The sequence below is a fragment of the Schistosoma mansoni genome, assembly GCF_000237925.1.
Source record: "Schistosoma mansoni, WGS project CABG00000000 data, chromosome 5 unplaced supercontig 0198, strain Puerto Rico, whole genome shotgun sequence".
In the NCBI taxonomy this organism is placed as follows: Eukaryota; Metazoa; Platyhelminthes; class Trematoda; order Strigeidida; family Schistosomatidae; genus Schistosoma; species Schistosoma mansoni.
This window is the reverse complement of record NW_017386019.1, coordinates 336,236-363,905: the sequence shown is the minus strand read 5'-3', so window position 1 is coordinate 363,905 and position 27,670 is coordinate 336,236. Positions and strand designations below refer to the sequence as shown.

The window sequence follows — 27,670 nt, the reverse complement described above, 5'->3', positions numbered from 1 at the left end:
TTTTACACTATAACTACATTATAACACCAACTGGGAAGTCTTAAACAAAGCAGATTTAATTTTGGAATTATAAATGTTAAGTGTTCAAATTACTAAATTACAACTGTGCCGAGATTTTGACACCATTTTACTATTCTTCATGAAAAAATAGATTTAAGCGTTCTTTTTGTATTGCGCTGATATATAAGACCCCCAGATGCCCTGGTATGACTGAGGGTGGGGAGAGTCTGCTTTCCATTTCGAAATACTTTGTGGCACTAATGAAAGACTGACTTCAGTGGCTTGGATATACTTTACAAATTTCATTTTAGTGGCCTCCACATCATTCACTATTTACCGAAACCGACATTAGTATGGATAAAACAGAAAAATGATCGGTTTATGAGATAGTGCCGTGATATGAAAGATAGTCGATCGTACAACTTAGTGGTTTGAGACGTTATGAAATATGGCTTACACTAAAAGGCAGTGGCCATCTTGGTGTAGTTTTCAATTATAATCTCCGTACACGTGAAATGAAGTCTTTTAAATAAATAAAATATTCATTGTCTATATTCCTAATTGAAATGTAGCTCCTATCGAATACTATTATTGTTCATTTAGTTTCTTCATTATACTACCCTTTACTACTATTTTTCCCCACAATATTATCCACTCATTTGTATAGCGTATTTTCTTGGTACTCCCCTATTGTATCAGGATTTTTATGTACTGGCATAAATAAATACACAAGTTGAGACACTGAGGTTGTTAGTTACAGAATTTGAATGAAGTTACTATATTAGCCCCTAAATGCTCTGATACGTCTGAGGGTAGGGAGAGTTCGCTCTTCTCGAAATGCTCTCATACGGCCATGGGTTCATAGCCACTGCCAGAAAATCCCTGCTCATGGCGGTTGTGTTGAAACTGTTGAAACTTCTTCCTTCAATAATAGTTTTTCAAAGAAAAGATGCAGATAATATCTCTTGCTTATTTGTCTTGGTGAATTAGATATGTGGTGTAAACCACTATGTTCTACCATAAAGTATTCCTTGGATAATATACTTTCCTCAACTCTTCCCAACTTAGGACAAGAATTTGGAGCGCACACTATATATTCTAGTAACTACAACAATAAATATATGGTAACCAAACACTTGAGTTTACGTAGAATGTAAATATGAATTTTATGGCATCCCAATTAGTTAAAAATAGACTAATCAGTTTATTCCAACTTGAGGCGGCTGGTCAGAGTATACAATAGTCTGTAATCTGCCCTGGTAACCAGTACAGTTAAAATCTGTTCTAAATCTCACATTGTTTCAAATGTTTGTTTTTAATGTTTTCAATCAAAAAAGTATTACATATAATGTGTGAAATTAACTTCAAATTTTGTTGTATTATTAGTTTACTCTTACATTTGTAATGACGTACTGTTTCATTGTAGTGAACCGGTTGACTTTAGTCAATGTGAACCACAATTGATGGGATTTCACGATGGGCTTGTTGATAATTCATGGGAAATGGAATATGGTCGTGAATTAATGGAAGATGATCCAGAAGTAAAGGATGATGAGGATGATATCGACGACAATAATAATGATAATTCTGATGTTAATAGTACAACTGACTCTGCCGATAACAATTCTCTCAATTTAACTTCAAAAGTATCCCATTGTGATAGTAGTCAACCTATGCCTGCGTTAAATAATAAACAAAAAAATTGTAAAAAATATCAATGCAATCCTTCAATTTCATATGCCAATGAACCGTGTGTTTATTATTATTCATCCATTGAACAAGTAATGCATATTCGTGAATTACTATCTACCGAATGGGAACCATGGCTTTGTTATCGTTTAGATGCTTTATTGCCTAGAATGCGGAACGAAATGGCCATTACACAGAAACTAACTGAATCTGGTTTCCTAGAATTTTGTTCGTCAAGACCAAATCATAAATCAGTTTCACTTAATAATGATTCAAACCAAAGTTGTAACTTGACAGCTGATAGTCCAGACACAGTGTATGTTTATTCAGTATTGGAAGTTGAACGAGGTTAGTTCTTCATTGAAATTATTCGTGTAGTTATTTTTTTATTTCATGCTTAAGCGAGTGTACTTCTATTTATCAAAATGAAGTTTACATAAATCATCTAACAGTAAGGTTTTCAGTACCTCAAGTGTCATAGTTTATTAAGGTGTTGAACCGAAGCAATTTAGTGTCTTGAGTGCTATATTCGGATCTCAGTTCAGTCAAGTTCTGATCTTAGCACCTTGAAGTAACTGTAGAGCCCTGATGAATACCGAATATTTGAATTAGTCACCTGTCAACGAGCGTAGCTAGAAACGTTCACACTTAGTTGGTTCTTGGTAACTTACCGAAATTATCAGCTTCACCTCTCACTGTATTAAGACCCTGCCATTGAATATTAAAGTGTGGATAACTCCCCGAATATATTTGATAGCTAGATTGCTGTCTCTTAACTGAGCTCTCAAGGAAACTCCTACTGAACGTGGTCAGAATAGCTTCCATGTTTACTATTATCCAGCTTACACACCAATAAACGAGTCTTTGTACCGTCATCCTACCTACAAAGTTCTATTCTGAACATATCTTCCAAACGCTTAAGCTATGTGGAGAAGGATCGTAAGTGAATTCAGGGATATTGCTGGCAACAACACTATTGGGAGTAGCTGAAATAATGTGGAAATTAGAACACTAGATATTGAGCTGCTGAATCAGAATCTCAATCAACCTCATTTACATGTCTGGCTGCTTTTTCTATTGCAGAATCCGATTAAGTTGATCATCTGAGATCGGCAGCTTGAATCCATTTTTTTCCTGTCGTTAGTGTTATAGTGTATACCACATAGTATTCCTTAAACACAGTACTTCATTCGAGTGAGAGGACGAAAAGCGAATGTCCGGCGCTTTAACTGGGTTGGTGGACACGGAGGGTCCACCTAAGGGAGTTGGAAAACCCTGATTCCAAACCAATGGTGCACATGGGCTCCAGTATCCTGATGGAACGAATGGCGAATGAACCTGTTGTTGGTCACCGGCTACCATGGGACTGCATCTCCTCACGATGCTCCACTGCCTTGTGGATCAGACCTTTAGGTCAAAGGCTCGGGGTGTGGCCCCCTAATAAAACCACCTGCTTCGGTTTGGGCACCCGGGCAGTATCACAGCCCACGCACAAATGACATGAAATGACGCACTACACTAACTACACTGCTCTCGTTCCTAATAGAAGGAAGACAATTTACATTATTATTATTATTATTACCATTATTATTATTATTATTATTATTATTATTACTGTTATCTACTACGTCGCTTTTTCACTCCCTTTATTCCCAAATTGTGTATCCTTCTTTTCCAACTTATGCAGTAGCTCGCCCATGGTGGAAACTCTGTCCTATCTAAACGATCTCCAGTCACTGTCTGGTTGAAAGTGAATGCTTCCACCGATAATGAATACTGAAGCAGTCTTTCTGAAACCACGTACGCCGTTCAAGTTGGCTTCCTTCAACGTTCGCACACTAATGCAGATCGGACAACAGATGGGGCTGGCTATGTCTTTAGAAAGTCTTAATGTTGATGTTTGCTGTCTATCCGAGACCCGTATTCAAGACTCTAGTGAAGTACTACAAATTCGCTCTCCATCTGTCGCTTCGAAAAGCTTGTTTCACGTGCGCTTATCTGGGGACTCTGTGGCATCTTCGTCTGGTCTTGCAGGCGTTGGTGTTGCACTAAGCGCTAGGGCTGAGGCAGCACTAATCGATTGGATCCCCATTAACAGTCGGTTATATGCTGTTAGATTAGAAAGTTCCATCAAAGTGAGAAGAAACCGGCGTGAGAAACGGTGTCTTTTCGTTATCTCCGCCTATGTCCCGACAGATTGCAGCTCGGATGCAATCAAGGATGAGTTTTAGCACCAGTTAACAGTTCTTCTCCAGAAAGCGCGTTCGACAGATATTGTAGTATTAGCCGGAGACTTGAATGCTCAGGTCGGGCGTCTAGGCACAGAAGAGAGTCGTTTAGGTGGCCAATGGGGACTTGTTGGTCGCAGGACAGATAACGGGGACCGTTTGCTGCAACTGTGCACAGACCACAACCTGTTTCTGGCCAGCACTAACTTCCGGCACAGTCATCGCCGGTGTGCCACCTGGCGTCCTCCCTCTGCATCTCAAGCCTGGACTCAGATTGATCACATCGCGATCAGCTACCGCTGGCGTGGTTGTGTACAAGACTGCCGCTCCTTTTGGAGTACCTATCTGGAGTCTGATCATGCCCTGGTCTGCGCCAATCTCACCTTACTTTTCAGTGGCCGAAGGATTGACCACCACCAACGGATCGATGTTAGTAAACTGTCTGCAACTTCTGTTGCAAGTAAGTATCGAGCGGAGCTAGCCTCTAGGCTAGCTACCATCCCACCGAAAAGTATAGATGAGCATTGGTTGCATCTTCACGACGCCATGAAAATGGCGGGTAAAGCCGTTTGCGGATTCGCGAAACGTCTCGCTTACAAGCACTGGGTTTCTTCTGGCTCCTTACAACTGATGGAAGCCCGTCGGTCTACTCCGGGTGACCGTGAGTATGACCACAAACGAAGGCTGTTACGTAATGAAATCGGGTAAAGCTTGCGTAAGGACTGAGAAGCCTGGTGGTCGGAGCGTGCTAATGAGATGGAAGCAGCAGCTGCATCTGGTAACTGCCGGAAGCTCTTCCAATTCATCCGAGTCACTGGCAGCAAGAAGTCTGGTGTGAGTGAAACAATCTACGAGGATGATGGGATGCCAATCACTAACATCTCTCGACGTCTTGGACGATGGGCGGAATTTTTCGAGGGGCAGTTCAACTGGCCTGCTGCTCTGGCAACGTCAACCAGTTTGTCCTGCCCCCCATGGCCGGTGACGACTGATCCACCAAACGAGGCGGAAGTCCGCAAGGAACTCCAACTCTTGAAGCGCTACAAATCACCTGACCCAGATGACTTACCTCTGGCTTTTTTTAAAGATGGTGGTGACTTTCTGGCTAAGGAACTGACGGTGTTGTTTGCAAAGGTTTGGGAGCAAGAAAGTGTTCCAACATCATGGAATGAGTCAATAGTCGTCCCTATCTTTAAAAAGGGTTCACGTTGTTTCTGTAACAACTATCGGGGGATAAGTCTACTCCCGATTGCGTCCAAACTATTGGCTTCTATCATTCTTCGTAGGTTGTTTAAAACGCGAGAACGGTTGACTCGCGAGGAGCAGGCTGGTTTTCGTTCTGGTCGAGGATGCATTGATCACATCTTCACCCTCCGCCAAATGTTGGAACACCGTCATGCTTATCGCAGGCCAACAATCGTAGTGTTTCTTGATATCAGGGCTGCCTTCGATTCGTTAGACAGGACTGTTCTCTGGGATTGTCTATTGAAGAAGGGTGTGCCTGAGAAGTTCATTAACATCTTAAAGGCCCTGTATACGAACACCTCAGGCAGAGTGAGGGCATACAACCACCTTTCTCCCTTGTTCCATTCGAGCAATGGGGTTAGGCAGGGTTGCCCGATCTCACCATTCCTCTTCAACTTTGCCATCGATGACATCCTGGAAACAGCTCTGATGGATGTAAGTAATGGCGGTGTGGATATGTTGCCTGGAGAACGACTTCTCGACCTCGAGTATGCGGATGATATTGTCTTACTGTGCGATAATGCCCAAGGCATGCAATCTGCACTTAATCAGTTGGCAATCAGTGTCCGCAGGTACGGCATGTGCTTTACACCTTCCAAGTGCAAAGTACTCCTACAAGACTGGCAGGATTCTCATCCTGCACTCACTCTGGATGGTGAGCAGATTGAAGTAGTTGGGAAGTTCGTGTATCTAGGTAGCTACATAAGTGCTGGTGGTGGCGTGAGTGATGAGATTGATGCACGTATAATGAAAGCCAGAGCGGCTTATGCCAATCTGGGCCATCTTTGGCGCCTTCGTGATGTTAGTCTGGCTGTAAAAGGTCGGATCTACAACGCGTCGGTGATAGCAGTTTTGCTCTATGCTTGTGAAACCTGGCCTTCCCGAGTTGAGGATGTTAGACGTCTCTCTGTGTTCGATCATCGTTGTCTCCGAAGGATTTCTGACATCCAGTGGCAACACCATGTTAGTAATGCAGAGGTTCGGCATCGTGTGTTCGGGCGCAGAGGCGATAATTCAATTGGTGTCACCATCTTGAAACACCGACTTCGGTGGCTTGGACATGTTTTACGAATGTCGTCCCAGAGACTTCCACGTCGTGCATTATTTGCCGACTCTGGGACTGGTTGGAAAAAGCGGAGAGGTGGTCAGTGTATGATATGGTGTCGTGGCATGAAAGAAAGCTGCAAAGGACTGGCTTCTTTTGGTCCTTCACGACTCCCTGGCTGGGGTCCGAGAGATGGTGCAACACAGTGGCTAGAGACGTTATCAGATATGGCTCAGAATAGAAGCCAGTGGAGAGCCTGCTGTAACCTTCTTTTACTTTCTACATAAAGAGTGGTTCTAACTTTCTTAACTGAAAGAGTCTTCTGTTTGTACATTTCAGTCCGCCTTATCTTTCCATCCCTTCTCTTCCTACTTCCATTATTTTGTGTGGCGCATATGTATCTGGTGCCCTTTTGTACCAATATGTATGTGTTTAAATAAACAAATAAATAAATAAAACTTCATTCGATAAGCTCTGGATAAAAATAAGTATATGAAACAAACAAAAATATGTTCCAAAATCCGAACCACCATGGATAATGTTTAAAAATCGTCAGGGTTTATTTAAAATTCATACAAGGATCTAGTACCTCCTGAATTTATTCGCTAGTGCTGATTAGTTGAAAATGTATCACTCAACGTGCTCTGATTTAACTCAAGGATTCAATGGTCAGAACTATCCTAGTAACACAATCTAATTGAACTTATATGAAATAAAGCGTTTTACAACAACGTATTTAATATATTTAATGAGCTGAACAAAGTCCGAGTACTATCTCCATTAAAGGAAAGTGCTTCAAATAGGTGCTGTACATGAAATTGTATTCAATTATTGCCAATGCAGTTACCACCTGTGAGAATTAATACTGATCGGGGCTATTGCGCTAACCTCATTCAGGTAGTCTACATCTACCAACATGGTTCAAAACAAGTCAACGGCTTTATAAATATATGCTACATTTCTGTTAGGCTGCTGTCTAGCTTTCTTCCGATTTAGTCCATCGACTAACGCCATCTCATAAGTAATACATAAAATATCATTTACATCATATGCTTTGTGAAAACTAAGCTACTTTCTACGATAGTGTTTTAACCTTAACAGTGAAAAAGCAACACTAAGCTTTTGTTCTCTTTTTCTTTTTGATAATCGAGATGTGAGAGTTATTTAAAAAAAATTCCATCATACTTTGTTTTTATTTCGACAACATTTACAGCTGCTTTTAAAAAGTCGACTATATCGGTAAAAAATCACGGTGAAACACCAGAATATCCTAAAACAAGACTTGTAAGTTTCTTAAATTTTTTGTGTGGTAAAATTTATCTGATAATACATACCTTTTATCATTTCTGACCTCAGTAGTACCTGCAATTCACTCGTGTCCATGTATTAAATTATACATATAGAGTTGTCAAATCTTACCGAAGCTGTCACCTATATTTATAGTTTAGGCACTTCATTTCCAGTCATTTTATTGCATGCTTAAATCCAACACTACTAATTAATGTTTCAGTAGATTGATTGTATTGTTAGTTTTTAACAAAATAGGTGTACAATACCACAAACTTACATAATATTATTACCCAATTACAATAAATTGTGAAATAGTGGCTTGGTGGTCAATGCTTTCAAATTTCGGCCATTAAATCCAGGTTTTTAATTCTACTCTATCTATTTCTGTTTCGTCAACTGGGTAGCATTATGCTATGTTTGAAGAGTTTACATGATCATTTAAAATTCGGCAAACAAAACTAAGGATCAGCGGCACTACGACAAGACAAGCTAAACTACTCTGATGCGTCCCACCCTTGCTAACTAGAGGAAAAAGACCAGGTTCAAATGAAAGAAAAGGTATATTCCACAAGCAGTCAGAAGCACGAGCAACCAAGCGAACAACTGAAGCGTAAATATACAGCATAAAAAGGTCCTTTTGAAAACACCACGAAATAGCGTATTAAAAGAGACAACGAACCTATGATACTTAGGGTCCTTCCAAATGGAAAGTACAATCTGAAGGTAAATATGGGTGCTTCTGACGCGAAAACGAGAAATTCAAATTTCCGAGATAAAATTACAGAAACAAGACGTTTATCAAATGATTTCTGAGAATCTAGTATCACCAACACATTATTAGCTCTCATATTAAGAGTATAACTCATACCCAAGTACCCTGCAAATAAATTTATTTAGAATGCTAGAATTATAATGTGGAATAGATTTTCCTTTATTGACTCTAATTATGGTCATTTTCACAGAAAACAAACAAACACTTCTGTCTTATCGTTCCATCATCTTTCCAAGATCTCTTTTTGTCATCATTTTAGATTTTAATAGATTGAACAATTACAATCTATGCATTTCTGTATGTATGAAATAGTGTCATTTATAAAGGTATATATTATGAATAAAGTTCATTGTAGTTCATTCTAATCTGAGCCATGTTGGTAGATGCAGACTACTTGATTGGGGTCCGCGCGACTATCGTAACAAATGGTTGGAGACTCTGAGTGACATGGCTCAGAATCGATCACAATGGCGTAGGTGTATACACTCTTTATCTTCTCTTAAACCTTGAGATTAAAATTGCTTTATAACTTTCTTCCTTCCTATAATATGTCCTTATATACAACCTTTCTTTTATATATTACCACTACTAAATTAACTACTATGAATTCGGTGTTGATCTTGTTGTGCTAACGAGATATGGCAACTTGGACCGATGCATATATGTGCCTGGTCCAACGTTTTATTTGACTGACTGTATATTTAGAAGAGATATTACTGGTTCTATACTCGATTCAAATGAGAGAGTTTGAGTGCAATTACTTTAGTTTAGTGTAAATGCTTAATAATAAGAAAAGAGTGTATGAACTCAGTGCATCTTTCATGTTTTTAATGTTTATTTATTTATTTATTTGAATACATAAACATTGGTACAAGGAGGCATCAATTACATATGCGCCACACTCCACCATTCGATTTGTGTGAGGGATGAGATACTACCCGGGAGCCCAAAACGTACCGGGTGGTTTTTTTATGTTAAAGTGTGGTTGAAGGTAGCCGATAGACAATCCTACTTCACCTATTTTCCTGTTGTGCTATTTAACACTCGTCAGCAAAGTTTACATTTAATCTTAAAAGAGTTGATTCTCTCTTACGGATATGAATCCACATCGTCCAGTTTCACAGTCCGAATTGTTACAACTGGGCTATTCAGGCTGCTACTGACCTATAATATATTCAGATATTTGGGCTATTGATCAGTATCTTGCTTGTCTAAATCTTTTAGTATATTTTTACGACTAATGATCAAAGAATAATGACCAATGTCATATATATCAATTCCTTCCTAGTGCTGATCGAATTTGATCAATCAATTTATGATATGTACGAGTTTAAATTAATCTCTGATTAAACAAAGATGAATAGTGGCTAGCAGTGAAATCCCGGACGCGCGTTTCGTCCTATTTGGGACTCGTCAGCTGGATGTACCTGCATCTCAGAGTTGATGTTCACTCTGGGACTCGAACCCAGTACCTTTCGCTTCAAACGCCATCGCGTTATCCACTTGGCCACTGAGTCCTGATAGCCACTTGCTATATCGAGGCAATACGCACAGTATGCACCTATGCCAATTAGAGACTGACCAGTTGCAGTCCTAAAAACATCAATGGGAAGATCCAAACAAACAATACTAAGTAAATTTTAATCACTTATTGTTTTTCTCTTTAAAATGCTTAAGGTTTTCAATGAATACAACTCATAAATAATCTGTATTCTTTTTTGTAGGCTATCGCAGCTTCTAGTTTACCATCAGCTGATATACCTGTCTTTCCAACTTTACCAGAACAATTACCGTCTCTTTTGAATAAACAACCTTCGGATCTTCCTTCATGTCTAGTTGTTACAGACGAGAATAGTTGTATTGTGGCTAATGAAGATCAAGTTATTACTCATATGATAAAAGAAAATTCTGTAAGTGTTACTTTTGTTTATTTTTCAACCACAATTAACAGGATAATAATAGTAATAATAATGATAATAATTCATCACTGTTCACTTCGATTCTTAATTTTAATTGTATTGTAATATGATGTTTTGCATAGTTCTATCATACCTTGCATTATTGTTTTAAAAGGAAAATATTTGTTTGGAGTCTCTTCTACTCTATATTTGGTTACTTCTAAATGTTTAGATCGTTATTTTAAACTTGGTATCGATGCGTCACTAGATTGACCCAGTCATGAAACTAACTACTGAAATGAAAAATCAACTCAAGTTTTCCTACAACTTTAATCGTTCTGCAGTTTATACCGTGGAACTGACTTTATTTAAATAACCATTGAAATGTGAGGGTCACTGGATAGTTGTTTCATCCCGGTATTTAACTCAGCAGTAAACATCTACAACTTTACCAGGGATGTAAGCTACTATTTTCGGGCATTTCATTATATGACTTCTGTTGTTGTTTTAAGTTGTTGGAAGTAGCCGTCAAGAGACTGCGGATTCAGGTTTCTTGCTAGTCAGCACTCGTCAATAAGCAGTATTTATGATTCTGAAAGACATCGGTCTTCTCTGTGGGATCCGAAACCTCGTCACCCAAACACAGTCTGAGACATTATCACCAGGTTATTCAGGCTGAGATGCCTGTAAGACACATTTAAAATTGGTTGATCGTTTAGTAGTGACCAAAATCATGCATCAATCATGATGGGAAAAAATTAAATATCACGAATATATTTCGAGAAAATGGAATGAGAAGTTGTGTATTAAGGAGTACTGGAAGTCGATGAGTGGATCCATCTAGCTGTTATGACTGTTTCTGAGCCATATCTATAACTTATAATTGTGATCATCCTTCCATGGATCTCAACCAAGTAATTTGATTCTACTAAAATGGTTTCAGTTAACAGTCAGCGATTCAATCAATTAATACCATACCTTGATTTAGTCTCTCCTAGCTTTCTTCTTACCTATTCCAACATCAGCTAACAATGTCCTTCGAGATAACGGATAGCTGATCATTTTTTCACTGATATCATGAACCTGTCAGTGTAAGACCTCCATTGAAAATCTTGGGGCGCTGGACGGCCGTTTCTTCCTAGTCTAGGACTCCTCAGCAGTGCGCATCTACGACCTCGCACTTGAGGCCGAAGTTCCTTGGTTCGATTCCGGATTTGTGGATGTGCACTACTGACTAGTCCCATACTAAAATGAAACAATCATTCGATGCTTCTAGGTTTTCAATGGTGGTTAAATATTGATCGGTTCGTAATCTTAGTTAAACTCAATAATCTCCACAACCCTATACTGATAATGATCACTTTTTATTACTGTTTGCTTACTTAAGGTTGTCTTTCTTAGTTTTAAATGACATTACACAGAAATTGTTACATTAAGCACAGTTATCTGTCAGAAAGTCAGTTGTTTAACTTTCATACTGTTTATTTTAAGTTGTATAATTTTAACCATCATTTATACTATATTATATCCGTTTAGGATGATGATGTCGCAACTTATCCACCGACAATATTAGAACCTCAAGAAATATCTACCTTACATATGTTGATCGATTCAGATTTGTTACCGAATTCTAACGGATGTTGTTTACTAGCCTATCGTTTTTCAGATGAAGGAAATTGGCGATCATGGACAAATTTATATACGTCTGGAGTTTGGACTGGAGAAGAGTGTACCACCATGCCGGATAGTCAACGAAATGATGATTCAAGTGAACTTAAAAGAATACCAAGTGGTACAAGGAATTCAAATGCTGTGAATAGTAATAACGGTAACAACAATACTGTCAATGCAGATGATCCAATATCGGATAGTGTAAATGTTGCTTTGACACGTGCACAGCATATGGAAGAAAAAGAACGTCGACGGTTATTATCGAATAAATTTAATGTAAGTGAATTATGTACAGATATGTGGGGGTATATCGATCCGATAGAATTATCTAATACTTATAAACTCGTCAGAGACATGATGGCTAGTGTTATTGAATTGCCTCAATTCAGTGATTTTGGCTTTACTCGATACGAATGTTGGCCAGCTAGTCCACACCAACTGCTGAATTTGTTACGATTAACACTTTGTCATTTCGAATCGAAAGTAAGTAGAGTTTAACAATCTGTTTCTTTTTTTGTATATATAATTTTGTATGTGGTGATCTTTGTGGTTAATGTATTCCAGTTGAGTCTGCAATGTTCCGAATTCGAACCTTGCTCTACTTACTTCGTTTCGGGTAACCAAGTCGTGGTATAATTGGCTTTCACAATTAGAGCGCAATTCATACCCAAGTACTTGGTAAATGAATGAATTATTTTGTGTACATATTTTACTCACTCCCATCACTAAATTTATAGATCTCTTTTTCAAGTATACTTTTTTTGTACTCACTTTCCTCTATCTCCTCGCAACCTCATTACTTTTGGGTGGCGCATTTATTTTTGGTGCCCCCTTGTACCACTATCTGTTCAAACAAATAAATAATAATAATTAGAATAACGTTGTATGGATAGCATTAGTTGAAAGTAACAATCGTGAATGCTGTATTAGGGGATTCATTCCTGATTGCATACATGTGGAATCTTTTGAAAATATCTTCTAATACATAACGAAAATTCGATTTGCTCTTTACCTTTTTCTCGATGTGTTATGTTGTCACTGGATAGTATGCTCTGACTGCAATACTTCACTTGACTCCTGCCAACTCGGAACAAGAAATGAGAGTGAAGTTTGAGAAACTGAGTAGTTTCACTACCCTTCGTATGGCACATTAATCCAGTATTTTATTACTTTAAATGTTTTTTTTAATGAAAACGAAACTTATGTTCGAATTTAAGTTGATTTTTCCTCCACGTTGTAGTAAAAGCTTCTTTCTTCACTCTCTTTAAAGTTGCTTTAATTTTTTTTCTTCACACTTTAGATTCCACTAGCATTTTACACTCCAGCTTGGCGAGCTCATCGTACAAATTGGATTAAAGATGTTATACGTTCCAAGTCTCCATCTGATTTAGCATTTTTGTTGGCCAGATTAGAAGCATCCATTCGTTCTGTATGTTTTCAACGTGTCTGGTTCAATTCACTTGGTATGTTTATTTTAAATTTAATGATCTACACCATTCTCATTGATATTATTAGTGAAATCTGTTAAAGTACTAATATCCATTATGATTATGGATTTGAGAATTCTGCTATGTATAAGTTATATGCTTCGTATTTAATTCGATCGTTGATTCAATTTTACGAACGGTTTATTCAGACATGTGGAAGTAAAGTATATGGCTTGATCCTCTCAATAATTGTATTAACATGCTGGATAGGTCAGCGGGAATGTTTCTGAAAAAATTACTAGTTTTTTTTATTTTTCTTATTGCATTAGGTCATTTAACTCTAGAACGTATGACAGCTTCGCAGAGAGAAGAAGATAAACGTTTACGACAATTTGATCGTTTTAGTTCAACAGTTAGTGGTGGTGTTGGTAGTAGTAATGTAAATCCAGCTAATCTACCGACAAATCTTATACGTACAAAAACTCCTCGTCCAGTCAGACATACTGTTTGGAAGACTCGTGGCGAAGAATATCGTCGTTTAGGTGGCGATGGTTGGATGTGGCTAAGTGCAACTCGTAGTAATGCTGGTCGAATGGCTGAACATGCTTTATCTATCCACCCTTTAATATCCTCTGGTCGTCAGTTGGAATTAACTGCTACTTCATCGGGTAATCGTTTATTAATTCATCGTCGTGGTAATCCACGTGGTCTGCAACACGGAATTGGTTGGGGTGTTTGTCCTGAGTATTTACAAGTGAGTTCCTGTATATTTATTTTATCAGGAAATTAATGATTATTTATTCAAAACCTAATTGTTGCGAGTGGTGAGTAACGCTTTAATCAAAATCACACAGGCATGAATTTATCACGAGGAAATTTTTGTTGTTTAATTTCGTCTATTTTTTGGTCATCTCGAGTACTGTTGGCGATATGCAGGCGGTTGTCACAATTTCCGGTTGCCCAAACCGTGAAAGGATACTTCTTCTTGAGGTTTTTACAAAGAAAACAGGGTTAGATGTGACCTTGGCGACCTTGAAGCGTAACCACAGGGCCTAAGCGACACTTAATTACAGCTAGTCACACACGACCTTTCTGTGAGTATCCTATGTATTGGCTTCACTATTTATAGGCCTTACTGTCCACACCGGAAATCCGTAAGGCATGCTGTGGTGTGCTATTTTTAAAGCCATTATTTTTTTGTCGTCTCTTCCCATTTGGAAAAGGCAGCTTTACTGCAGTTTCTAGTTCTCCGAGGAAACATCTGTCATCATACCCAAATACAACCAGCGGTACAATGTCAGCTTTTAGTTTTACCGTTCTCCAACTAAGCTGCCTGTGGGATCTAAAAGAATAACCATTCCAGCCACTGTAGCTCGATTGCGTCATTCACGATGTACCAGCTCAATTCAAAGAACTAATCATTCTTTTTGTCTGTCAGTGTTTCAGGTGTTTTTAACTCCATAATAATCTTCTCATGTATTGTTTTTAAAAAAATTTTTTTAAGGATCAAATACCTGTTAAACCCCCAAAAGCAAGTGAATGTCGTGGACATGTACTACATCCAATTACCGGTATTCCATTGTATTTAAATCCTAAACGAAATCCTTATATTATTCCACCTGATGTATTATGTAGTCTAAATGAACAAACATTGAAATCTTCAACAAACAACGATCAAATGAATTCATCATCTTCATCTCATGTTGATGATGATGATGCTAAAAAGAAGAATCCAGACTCTTATCATGAGATCACTGTAAATAAAAATGAAAATGATGATTCAATGAATAATAATTTCAAGGAAAATAAAATTGATCAGTTAGATGAATTACATGAACATTGTAATGAACCAGAAATCAAAATAGAACAGAGAAAAGATTCACATTCAGGTCAAACATCATCTATCAATAATAATAATACGAATGATGGTGATGACAATAAGAATCCAGTGTTAAATATTTCTTATGTAAGCTGTGTTTTATGTGTAATCGTTTATATTACCTATGGGCAAATTATTGAATAGATACGTTCTATCTTTAGTTTGACGTCCTGGTGATACGTACTATAGGACTGATCCCTAGAAGTACGATCTTTAGTGTAATGTTATAGAATTTCAATATTTCTCTCTTCAGTTGTATCATTTCCCTTCATAGTTATCCATGATGAAGACAAGATTTCGGCAATGCTCAAAAATATTCCACGGTCAATACTTGCTATTCAGTGTTGATCAAGTTTGTTAATCACGAAAGTTTTACTCATTCAGTATTGACAATTTCATGTAACTACTACCTAGATGCTCAAGTCAAAGTAGGTGAAACAGGATCGAAGATTGAGAATCAATGTCTAAAAGTCAAACTCCTTAACTGAGTTACCGTTCTCTGATCAAGAAATGTGATGTATCCTCCTAATTAAATAGTACCTAATTCCAGTCTAGTGTATTGGAGTTAAGAGTTATTTGACAGGAAGTTTTTCCAGGTTTCTTGTTTGTTTATAGTCAATAGGTAACTTCATTGTGAATTAAGGTCTTAACTGGGATGTAATACATTGTTGTTTATAGGTTGTGATACACCTCTTTAGTTGTTCATTAGCAATTTAGTACCTGATGCATATGTACATTGGTTTAACTTGGTACACTACATCAGTACAGAGAGATACATTTATCAAGATAAATGCCACAGTAGTAGAAATAGTTGTACTTTCAGTGGTAGTGAAAAAAATGTTGGACATAGATAATATGATTCTAGAAGAAAGAATGAATTTGGAGGGTAAAAGGAATATATATATTAAACGACAAATAGGTATGCATCTGAGTCATTGAGATCACTTCTAAGCTATATCCTTAGCTATCGTCTACGATAATTGTGTTAACTTCAAACAACTAGTCTGCGACTACTTACAAGGCCTTATTCCAACGGCCTATAACTTCTTGGATTGATGCCACTTATTGGTTTGGACAATGCATCATCCGTTTATAAAAGTGTTCATATCATCTAATTTTACCATATTTAATTCTTACCATCCGTTTTCTTTTTCAATAACATGATAAGACGATGTACGTCGAGGTCAATTGTACTGATACATTATTGTACCAGAATAAGGTATTATATTCCTCACTTACTATTTTTCTATCCTTCATTGTAGTGCCTTTCCAATCGAATTCATTTCCCTCCACCTATCGACAGGGAACACAGTTATCCCTCCTCTTCATCATCTAGTAAACGACTACGTTTCCGCCTTGATAGCTTACTAGAGCATCGATATATAGCCGCTGAAAACGATAAAAAAGCTAGTGCGGCTGCATTGAATGCAGTTAGTAAATTAGAAGCAGAAATTGAAAATCTGGAAAAACGTCATAATGAAGTGGTACAACGTTTGACCACACTAGGCACGGAAGCGCAACAAGCACGTACAGCTAAAGCACAAGCTGTAAAAGCTAAACAAACTGCTCTTCTAATTAAACCATCACAAACATCATCATTAACGTTAGGCAGTGGTGGTAATGTTGTGATGACAAACTCCAGGTTGATTCAACTGAATGAAAATTCAAATAATACTAATAATACCATTGCTACTACTTTTGCTGGTGGTAAACAATTAATACAGCAGTCAGTGTTGACCGATCAAGGTGTTCGTTACAGGTTAGTGTGTATTTATACATGTGTCTATGTAATATATGTCTATCTATTTATGGATTAGTGTGTATGTAGTTCGTGTCTGTATGCTGCGCTATGTGATGTCTGCCCCTCTAACGTGTATGTTACATCTATCTTATCCGTAGTTATGTGAAGCCTATCTGATGATGGTGATACTTGGAACTGGTGATGTTGGTTTTACGAAGGCAGTATTTATATTCTGCACTTCAAAAAAAGATAGACTATGGATTGTGATGACTATTCATTCATTTGATATTCTTAAATGTAGATACTTCGTAAAATGTAATTAGTCAGACATTAGCAACATAGAAACTGGCATCGACTCAAGTTGCCACACCACATCATCACAGCAAGATGGAATTATCAAGGTGGATATCAAATCGGTAGTAATAGTAGTATCAATGAATGTGGAGGTAGAGCTAGACACAGACTATGATTCAAGACGAGAGAACGATATGCAAATTTAAATGCTGTAAAATAATTTTTTTAGCTCAAGATAATGAGTAAACGTATTTGTACCATTGTGACTGATTCTGAACTGTGTTGCGTAACGTCTCCAATCATTTGTCATAACAACCTCATGACCCTCAACTAAGTAGTTGTCATTCGACAGTCGTTTATACAATGAATTCCCACCCATTAAAACCGTATTATTTAACTTCCTAGTCAATATCTGTGGATGTTATCCAAAATAGTTTCAAGCTGTTTAATATATTTTTCGCACCTTAGAAACATTCCTTAATCTAATTCACATTTAACTTTTTCGTGTAATTTTTTTTTTAGAGTACTTGCACCTAGAACCATTCCTAATATACATATGAATCAAGTTGCTTTTAATCCAGTACAAAAGACAGCATCTGTACCCATTAATCGTACACCACAACAAACATATCGTTCTAATCAGAAGCGTCGTGCTAATCGAAATAGCGATCTGAGTGAATCAGACTCTGATTCTGATTCAGTTACTGCAAATACTGGACGAGTCAATAGTTGGTCGGCTAGAGAAAAGTAAGTAGTAAATACTTTGTTTTGTGTGTTTTTATTTGATATGAATTGGATTGTGAATGTTAATGATAAAGCCTCGAAGTATAAGAATTGATCATAGGCTGTTATTTAACAATTGTTGAGCTATTAATTAAGTATTATATATGGAACTTTATGTACTCTAACCACACATTTTAATTGATTCGATTAGGGTGAGGATAAACTTCACTCTTATTCGCATTTTTGACCTTGCACCCGGCAACCAACCAAAATGAAGTGGCAATTATTAATTACACTGTCGTAATCCATGATGGAGTAGGTGTTTCGTTCTGTCACTTACAGGCTTACATGAGAAATGTATGGTTTTCTACGACGAAAATACCACTCCATAATGCTACGGATGTGTCATGATGGGAGAAAAGTTACAGCACAAAAAAGTCATACTTCCAGTACAAATTATTCCAAAATACCTACAATTGAGTGACTAAATAAACGTAAACATAGCCATAGTTACTGACTACGATACACTCAGATGATTTAATAACGTGGATTTTATCCCCAGCCTCTACATAGATAGATCAACATTATTGCTAACCGTAATGTAAAGTTGTCTAACACATGATTCCATAGTTAGGATTAATTGATTTAGACACTCGAACGAATATCGGGGCATTCTGAGAATGTTCTTAAGGTTCACTCTAGTAGTTTTCCCTTTTATTTTCATTAGTCATATCTCTATACTAACTTACTTTACTAAGTGTTGATCGAGATTAGATGTGAATTTATTTTGTTTATGCTTATTTTACAATTTCAGTGTACCACTTAGACGTAGTGCTCGAAGAGTAAGAGCTGTACGTCATGATCCTGATTTTGTTGTGGATTTCGACGAAGATGACGATGAAGATGATGGTTTAAATTCCAAAGCTGATGATTCTGATAACTTTGATCCTAATGATGAAATCCAAGGCAGTTCGAAAAAATATTCTGGTCAAAAACGTTCTCAAGTATCTATTCATCTTAATGCTAGATCAGCAACTCGAAGTTTACCGCAATACGATGGAGTTGGTGATACAACCGACGAAGATATTGATGAATATGATGATGATGATAATGATGCTATTGACGATGAAGAAGAAGATATCGTTGATGATTATGATTATGTTGATGAGGATTGTGATTATAATGATGATGATGATGATGACGGTGAGTATTATTATGATAATGAAGAATTAGAAGAAGATGAAGTGGTGGAGGAGGACGAAGATGATAACGATGAATACTTCCCCATTTTACCTAGAAAACATTTTCATATGGAATCAAAGAATCCGGAAAAATCCCCTAAATTGTCAAAAATAGCAGCACCCTGTTCAACACATTCAGCTAAATCAGATACTGCTCCTGTAAGTCATTACTTTTAAAAAGCACATTATATGGTTATGCTTAGTGTTATTGGTTAATAGGCAAGGCATTCGAACCCCATTTCGAACAGCGCTCTATTTATTTCGGTTTAGGCAATCGGATAGTATTATTAACTCCTCAGTCCTAGTGTTGATCATACTTAAGTACCTGGTGAATGAGTTAATAACTATCAGTAATGTTATGTCCGAGCATTTAATCAGTATCATTTTCTGAGTTCGCCAATCAGGATTTCGATTATAATTTTTCTACCCTGTATCTGCTGTTTCGTTCATAACCTGGTGCTCTTAGCCTTGATCAATAGTATGTTCTAACCTTAAGCTAACATAAGCTTAACTCCTGTTGGTTCGCTGATAAGTAATGTTCTCTCCTGTCTCTATCCTTCAGTCTGAAAAGAAAACTCCGATCAACATTTTCCATTATATTTCAACCAACCAACCCATCAGTACAGCACAGTAGCTGTCTCGAACATTCATCACTTTATATATTTGGTATATCGAACTACATCACACCATAAAATAGAAGATAAAGTTATTCGATGCCACCTGTTAACATTTATAAACATGAAGCTCTGCGTGTAGCCATTCATGTGATCTTCACTGATCTATCAAGTAATCGAAACATTGGTTTGATTTTAAAAAAATCTAAGAATAATTTGCATACTAGTGAGCTTTTTTAATTATAAATGCATGTGTTATTCAAAATCAGCGCCTTAATAAAGACCGGATATAGCATTAAATTACTATATGCCGTTTTTCCCCATTCAAACTTATATGTCTTATTGTTATGCCACACAATGTTATATTCTCCTACTGTCTAGAGTATCTCTTAGACACTATGTTTCACTTGATTCTTCCCAAATCAAAACAAGGATTGAGAGGACGGACGATGGATATGTTCCAATAATTTGAACTACAAAAATTCAGTTTTTAAAGCATTGGAGTTTGTATAGAATTTACATAGGGATTTTCTATCAACTTCTCGATTCGTCCACTAGAATTGGTTTGTTGAAATGTATCAATCCGCATATTCCAATAGCAATACGAGCCTAATTGGAACACAATGTTCAGGATTGTATCCTGTAAACTCATAGTTATCCCTTCCTTCGATTTCCTCTTTTTCTTTACCTCAGTAGTAGAAAAATGAGTTTATTTGCGTTTGTATTTGTGTGAGTACGTTTTTATTTTATTTATTTAAACACATAAATATTGGTACAAGGAAGCACCAGATATATATGCGCCACATAAATCTCATTTGATTTGTGTGAGGGCTGTGATACTGCCCAGGTGCCCAAACTGAAGCAGGTGGTTTTCTTAGGGGGCCACACCCGGAGCCATTGATCTAAAGATCTGATCTACAAGGCAGTGGAGCATCGTGTACGTGCGCGCGCAGAATTCAACACCGTTTTCTGTTCATGATGTATAAATTTACTTCAATCATTAAATTAGTTGCTTTTTCACCAATTTAGATTATCTCATTTAGTCACTGTACTCTTAATCTCTTTCACATAAAAATAGGCTGTACCGAAGGTTGTGATTTTGAAAAATAACACTGCGCCATATATTTATGGAAATACTGCTACTACTGTTAAGAATAAGGATAACACTAATCCAGCGAGTACTTTCAATTCCTTCTAGTACAACAACAACAACAACAACTGGTCAACGTATTATTTTGCCTGCTAAACTGAAGACTCCAACTAATACAAATGAAAAATCAATATCTAACAACAAGGTAATCTATTTGAAACGAACTTAATTTTTTAAAAACACCTTTTATATTCTTTCACGGAAGATAAACATCTTATCCTTTTTTCTTCACATATCAAACACAAAAATTAAGCGGGAATAATATATCTATATTCTTTCCAGTCATCTGAAAAGAACAATGACCCGAAGGTTGATTGGTTGAAATTTGGACTAATTAGTATATTGTAAATATAAACCTCTGAACAGAGCATAATAGTAGTTCTGATGTTTTTTATTCATCCAATGTCGATATGAATTCACTTATTTTAGGAGTCTTATCAAACTTGGTTGGTTGATTAATAGCTAACAAAATCGTGGCATCGGCACAAAAACAATCTTGTCTTATTTTCTTCAATCTGTACCTCTTATTGCGAGATTTCTAGCAATCAAGATTTATTTATTTTATTTTATTTAAACACATAAATATTGGTACAAAGGGGCACCGAATACATATGCGCCGCACAAATCTCATTCGATTTGCGTGAGGGCTGTGATACTGCCCAGGTGCCCAAACTGAAGCAGGTAGTTTTCTTAGGGGGTCACATCCGGAGCCTTTGACCTAAAGGTCTAACACACAAGACAGTGGAACATCGTGAGGAGATGCAGTCCCATGGTAGTCGGTGACCAACGATTGATTCATACGCCATTTGTTCCCTCAGGATACTGGAGGCCATGTGCACCATTGGTTTGGAATCAGGATTTTTCAACTCCCCTATGTGGACTCGCCGTGTCCACCAATCAAGAAGAGACGTGGTAACGTACACAGTGCACCATGAATTATCTGTTAAGATATAACGTGTATTATGTGATCGATTCATTATTATGGAATATTATTATTATTACTCATTAACTTCAGATGAAAAAGTTGATATCTGTGGAAAGCGAATAACATTTAATTTTCCTAATTTATATATGTGCACGTACATCATTTAATGACTTATCCAGGTCCAGCGTTTCCTGTCGACTATTTTTAATGACATATAATGATATCGACAAATATCATCTCTTAAATAATCCTATCTTTTCAAATGCCTAATTCAATAAGATAACTTATACTCACTACTGATAAAGTAGTAGTATAAGATGTTCGACAAAAAAAGTTCGCAAACAGTGTTATTCTTGCCTTGTTGATCGTAATTATATTCTTAAAATTATTCATGTTTGAACTATCCATTTACTGCTATAACTGTCTAACCGTATGATCTTCAGTCATTGATATAATGTGCTGTTAATCTTTCTGTGTGTTTGTAATTATGAACGTTTAAGATTTATGCCCTAATTTTACGCTTATAAATTAATCCACATGGAATGTTAATCATTTTCAATTGTTATATTGAGTTCACAGTTATCATCGTATTCATGTCTGTAATGATTCGTATGAATTTCTATTTCTATTGGTTAATGTTCGTATCTTCTATATTTACGTTCTTTTCACTTCTCTATTTTCCCCCTAATTTAGACAATATCATTAGGGAATATGAAGGAAGGTAGTAGTCAAGCTCTTCAACTTCCTCCTAGTCAACCATCAGTCAATATGCCTCAAGGTCTACGTCTAGTAAAAATTGTACGCAATCCTGATGGTGGAACTAATATAATTCCTGTGGCTGCTACAGATACTATTCTATCTCCAGCAATGGAACCGTTAAATGTCAATCAAACTGTAGATGATTCAAGTAATATATTTCTTTTGTGTGCTGTATTGTTCCGTTGTCTGTTTGTTTGTCGTTTTCTAATGCTACATGTTTTATGGTTATATTGGGTTATTTTCTAGAGAAATAGTAATTTTTTTAAGTTGTCGTAATGAGATTCCTTAAAGTTACTGATTTTTGTTTGATTATTTTACTTCAGAATTAAAATTCAGTCGGATATTAGTGTCTTGAAATTAAGACTCTAAAAGGTAGACTTGTTTCTCACTAATTTAAGTTCGTATATTTGGTTAGCAATCAGTAAGGATCATCCACAAAACTATTGACTATACGTATTCATCTAGACACTTAGTAATTATGTTTCTTAAAAAAAAAGTATCTATTGTCTATTTATTATATTCCAAATGTAGAGTTGATGCTAACGATCGGTTATATTACTGTGAACATCATGTTGTATTATGCCTCCTCAGTAGTGGTATTTGTGAGCCATCTCATGAATTATAAGTTGTCATTCTCTACCGCAATTTAAGTGAGTTAACTTTAATCTCTCAGTCAATTCATAAAAAGAAAAAAACATGGTTATTATCGCTGGTAAAACTGTGTTGTGATATATTGGATCTACAGCTGACTGGATCACTGCATAGTAGTAGTGACTCATGTAATGTTTGTCGAGTTCTTTAATGATGATCAAATTCAATCAATCAAGTTTTGATATAGTTTAATCAATCGAATGTTGGGCTCACTAGGTTGAATGTGTTAGTAGTTGGCAGAAAATCTTGTCTAAACCCTCTAACTAACCAACTGTATAGTGAATATATAAAGCCGTTAAATGGTTATTGTATTTTCTAGTAACAACATTCGGCAATTTTATCAGAAGCAATCTTGTACTAGGCTTAAGATAAATTGATATACATATTTGTTCCTTAATTGGTCATCAGTAGTGTGACTCCTCTATTATTTGGCTGTTCCAGTCTTGTTACTTGTCATTTGTTTTGTCTGGTTTTTCTTCTACCTAATCCCCTATCTTTTTCTCCCTTCATCGTACTAATCCAGCTGTTACTAACACCACCGGTCAAAGTGATCTTGTACCATCATCATCTGTGACTAGATTGAATCCCGTCGATAGCAATGATATTCATTTAGTGTTAAATTCATCAAATACGACTGGTTTTAATAGTGTTGTTAGCCTATCAAAACCATCGGTTGTATTGACAACTGCGACAGCGTCAAGTGAATTGAAGGTAAATTGATTTCAATATGTCAAATTGTTGTACATGCACTCGATTATCTCAATTAAATAGGGCTCAATTTCAACTCCAACTTCACACCTTATGTGGTTTGGATGGCCATACAGTAGTAGTAATCGTGTCACTAGCCCCTTAGATGAAGCATGAAGTATTCCTCCAACGCGGATGCACATAAATCCTTTTATCTAGTAAATGATTTGCATTAAATTGATTATACTAAGGGAGAGCTGTGGCGATTTTCGAGATTAAATTTTCATATCACAGGTCAATTTTATTATTGGAAAACCATTAAAATGCAGAGAAGCACTAGACAGCTGTTTCTACCTATTATTTCTCGATGTCCTAGTGAGAAGCCATGGTTAACAGAGTTCATCCATATCGGATGTCAGATAAATTGATTCAATGTCGATGAGTGATGGTTATAAAATATCACGAATTGGCTGAACCTTAAGTGGTCACAACAGGTCTTAAAAGACCATGGATCTATCCTTGTGTGGGTGGGTGGGTTAAGTATTGAGATAGAATTAGACATAAGATTAATGCATTCGACTTTGAACCATGGAGCATTTTCTCGATAGGACTATTAATCCGACCTGAATGTCAAAAATAGAGTAGACGGTACTGAGTTCTAACCTACAGCCTATTATTTGAAAGCTTAAACCCTCAAACAATCGCGCTAGTTTCTAACAGTTCAATAACGGAACTAGTGTAAGACTCTGGTAGCCCCTCAAATACCCTGGTATGGCTTAGAGTGGGGAGGGGCTGCCCTCCATCTTGAAACGCTCTCATATGACCACTCGCATACAATTATTGATAGAGAAGTTTTACTTACTGCTTTCTCGCGGCAGGGGTGTTTACCAAACTAAGAGGGCGAAAGTGAATATGCGGTGCTTTAACGGAGTTGGTAGATATGGAGGATCCACCTAGGGGAGTTGGAAAATCCTGACTCCTGATTGGTGGTGCACACGGGCCCTAGTATCCTGAAGGAACAAATAAAGTGTGAACCAATTGTTAGTCACTGACTAACATGGTACTACATCTCCTTACGCTGCTCCACTGCCTTGTGGACTAGACGTCTAGGTCAAGGGTTCGTGGATTGGATCTCTAAAAAGACCACCTGCTTCGGTCTAGGCACCCGGGCGTTATCACAGCCCACACACAAATCAAGTGACTTGTGTGGCACATATGTATTATGTGCTCCTTTGTGCCAATATTCATATGTTCAAATAAATAAATAGAAATCCATAAAGTAGGTGAAAACTTAGGTGTGTCTTGGAAATCGTATCATATTAAATTTGGTGTTAATAAAATCACACAGTCTTAACTGTTATGATATTGAAATGTATCCTTAGAAGAACTATAATCTATACATTTGATACCCATAAATCAGCGTAATATCCTGCAAACATTTTATGATTTATGAGATAATAGGGAGGTGATAATCGAAATAACTGTCCCGAAAACTGCCACTTCTGTACCGTTATCTCCTTATACCACAAAACCATCATCAATGCTCTCTGAAGACAGGGAAATCTTACCTATAAAGATAACAGGTGACTCATTTGATGCATTTGTGCATGGCCTCAGTTCAGGTTGAGGAGCACCCTGGAGAAGGCTTATTACTGGCGTACTATGTTTCAGCAGTGAATTTTTTACAATCTATTATTCAGGATATTTATATTAAGATTGATAGGTGATTCATTGACCTCTTATGATTTATTTATTCAACTGCACTGACATTGCATATTTAAAAATAGCTATTTTTTTAAAAAAAATTCCGTTGAATTCATTTTATTTTCAAGCCTGCTATTACAAACACTCCTCTTGTGTCTATCTCCGTCGAGAATGAAACAGCACAACAACCAATTACTATATCTACAACTAACTTACAACAATGTGGAATACAACTTACTGATTTGATCACTCCTGCTACTGTGTCCAATACTACTGTCTCAATTCCTGCTCTAATCAATCAACCAGCCACTGTAAATATTGCTACTGTTGGAAAGTTGAAACCTCCGTCGGCTAATTCGGTTCGATTTATAATTGCACCTACAGTTTGTCCTACTACTACAACTAGTGATAGTAGTGGGTCGATAAATCCTCCCAGTCAAACGCCTACAATCACTATAGTTAAAGCATCAAATCAGTCAGGTGAATAATATTCTATTCTCTGCACCGTTTTTGTTTACAGGTTTTATTCGATATCATCGTGTTTTTTTTTCTATACAGAGCTGCTGAAAGAAATGACATTTTATTTAATAATTTCGTGTTTTATAGATCATACCCAACACTGTTTACTTAGTTTTGAGAAGCTGGATATGAATCACTAGTCCTTACAGAAATATATTTAATAAAACACCTCTGTCACAATTGGTATATATTTTCAGAGCCTTATTACTGACCTATCTTTTTTACCATTACTTAGCATTACTTAGCGGTTTCACTATACATCATTAACTATGCTTCAAATGAATCATTGATTGGACACTGGTAGTGTTTTCTTTTTACAGTTATATTACAATGGAGAGTTAACTGTTGCGTAGCATACTCACCCCCACCCGCTTTTGATTGCATACGAATGTGTAAGTCATCAGATAAATATTATAAATTAGGCATAAAAAACTTCTTTGTTTCTCACTCTAGTGGAAATGTTTATTTAAAGTAAGATTGTTTGATAATTAATATCAATACGAAGTTGAACGATATGAAGAAGTGCTGGTTATTGCATGATCCCTCTCTGTGTGTGTACATTGTATACCTGTTCATCAATACAATCGCATATGTTCTACATTCTTATTGAATACTGATGTATAATGCTTTGTAACATCATTTGTCAATCCTGTTCACCTTTTTTTCTAGATGTTTCATCAGATTCTAACACGATCACATCTATGGCTACATCATCGAAGTTAATGCTTCTTTGATCCCTTACCAACTATCCTCCATAGTGCTTTCTTCTTCTTTCAGTAGATCCTGTAAAGTTTGGAACCTGTTGTTGAGAGTTATCTTGAATTCATTGAGTTTGTTGGTATCTCAAGGAAAGGCTATATTGAACCTTTGTACTGCTGTTTCCCCAGTTGTCCAATGCTTCTTTAGCTTCAGTTTCATCCTAGTAACCACCTGTTGGTGGTGACCTGAAGCTAAGTCAGCTCTTCTCTTGGTTCTCACACCTTCCATTGTCCATCGGAATTTTTTATTCATACAAATATGATCTATCTAGTTCTCCGTAGTGTGGTCCGGTGAGATCCATTTAGCTATGTGTATGCATTTGTGTGGAAATATTGTGCAGCCTATAACCAATTTGTTGAATGCATATAGATTTCCAAATCTCTTGCCAAATACACTGAAACTATGAATAATTAAATTAATGCTTGTGAATTAAGGCTATATCGAGGCAATACACATAGTATGCACATATGGCCAATAAGAGGCTGACCAGTTGCAGTCCTAACACATCGATAGGAAGATTCAAACAAACAATACTAAATGAATTTAAACTTCACCCCATCGCACAAGCAAGTGGCTATCAGGACTCAGTAACTGAATGGATAACGTGATGGCGTTTGAATTGAAAGGTACTGGGTTCGAGTCCCAGAGTAAACATCAACAAGTCTGAGATGCAGGTACATCCAGTTGACGAGTCCCATGTAGGACGAAATGGCGCGCGTCAAACTGGATTCCACTGCTAACCACTATCCATCTTTGCTT

At 36.9% G+C, this 27,670-nt stretch overlaps 1 protein-coding gene and 1 non-coding gene across 2 annotated transcripts in view; one reads left to right on the top strand and one right to left on the bottom strand.

The window, feature by feature from the left end:
* Smp_129330 (acetyl-CoA C-acetyltransferase) overlaps positions 1–26,121 on the top strand; it is a gene marked incomplete at both ends in the record, with an annotated part of 36,157 nt that extends 10,036 nt beyond the window's left edge. The window contains 13 exons of the mRNA XM_018791074.1: positions 1,664–2,037; positions 7,421–7,491; positions 9,994–10,179; positions 11,704–12,321; positions 13,139–13,301; positions 13,595–14,019; positions 14,770–15,231; positions 16,407–16,870; positions 17,702–17,926; positions 18,717–18,906; positions 22,526–22,739; positions 23,766–23,953; positions 25,762–26,121. Of these exons, the coding sequence (XP_018645723.1) occupies positions 1,664–2,037; positions 7,421–7,491; positions 9,994–10,179; positions 11,704–12,321; positions 13,139–13,301; positions 13,595–14,019; positions 14,770–15,231; positions 16,407–16,870; positions 17,702–17,926; positions 18,717–18,906; positions 22,526–22,739; positions 23,766–23,953; positions 25,762–26,121 (3,940 nt within the window). The remainder of the gene's footprint in view (positions 1–1,663; positions 2,038–7,420; positions 7,492–9,993; positions 10,180–11,703; positions 12,322–13,138; positions 13,302–13,594; positions 14,020–14,769; positions 15,232–16,406; positions 16,871–17,701; positions 17,927–18,716; positions 18,907–22,525; positions 22,740–23,765; positions 23,954–25,761) is intronic.
* Positions 9,717–9,783, bottom strand: Smp_tRNA_00404_Gln_TTG.1.1. Its single transcript has one exon. It is a non-coding gene (tRNA).
* Positions 26,122–27,670: the final 1,549 nt, after the last annotated feature.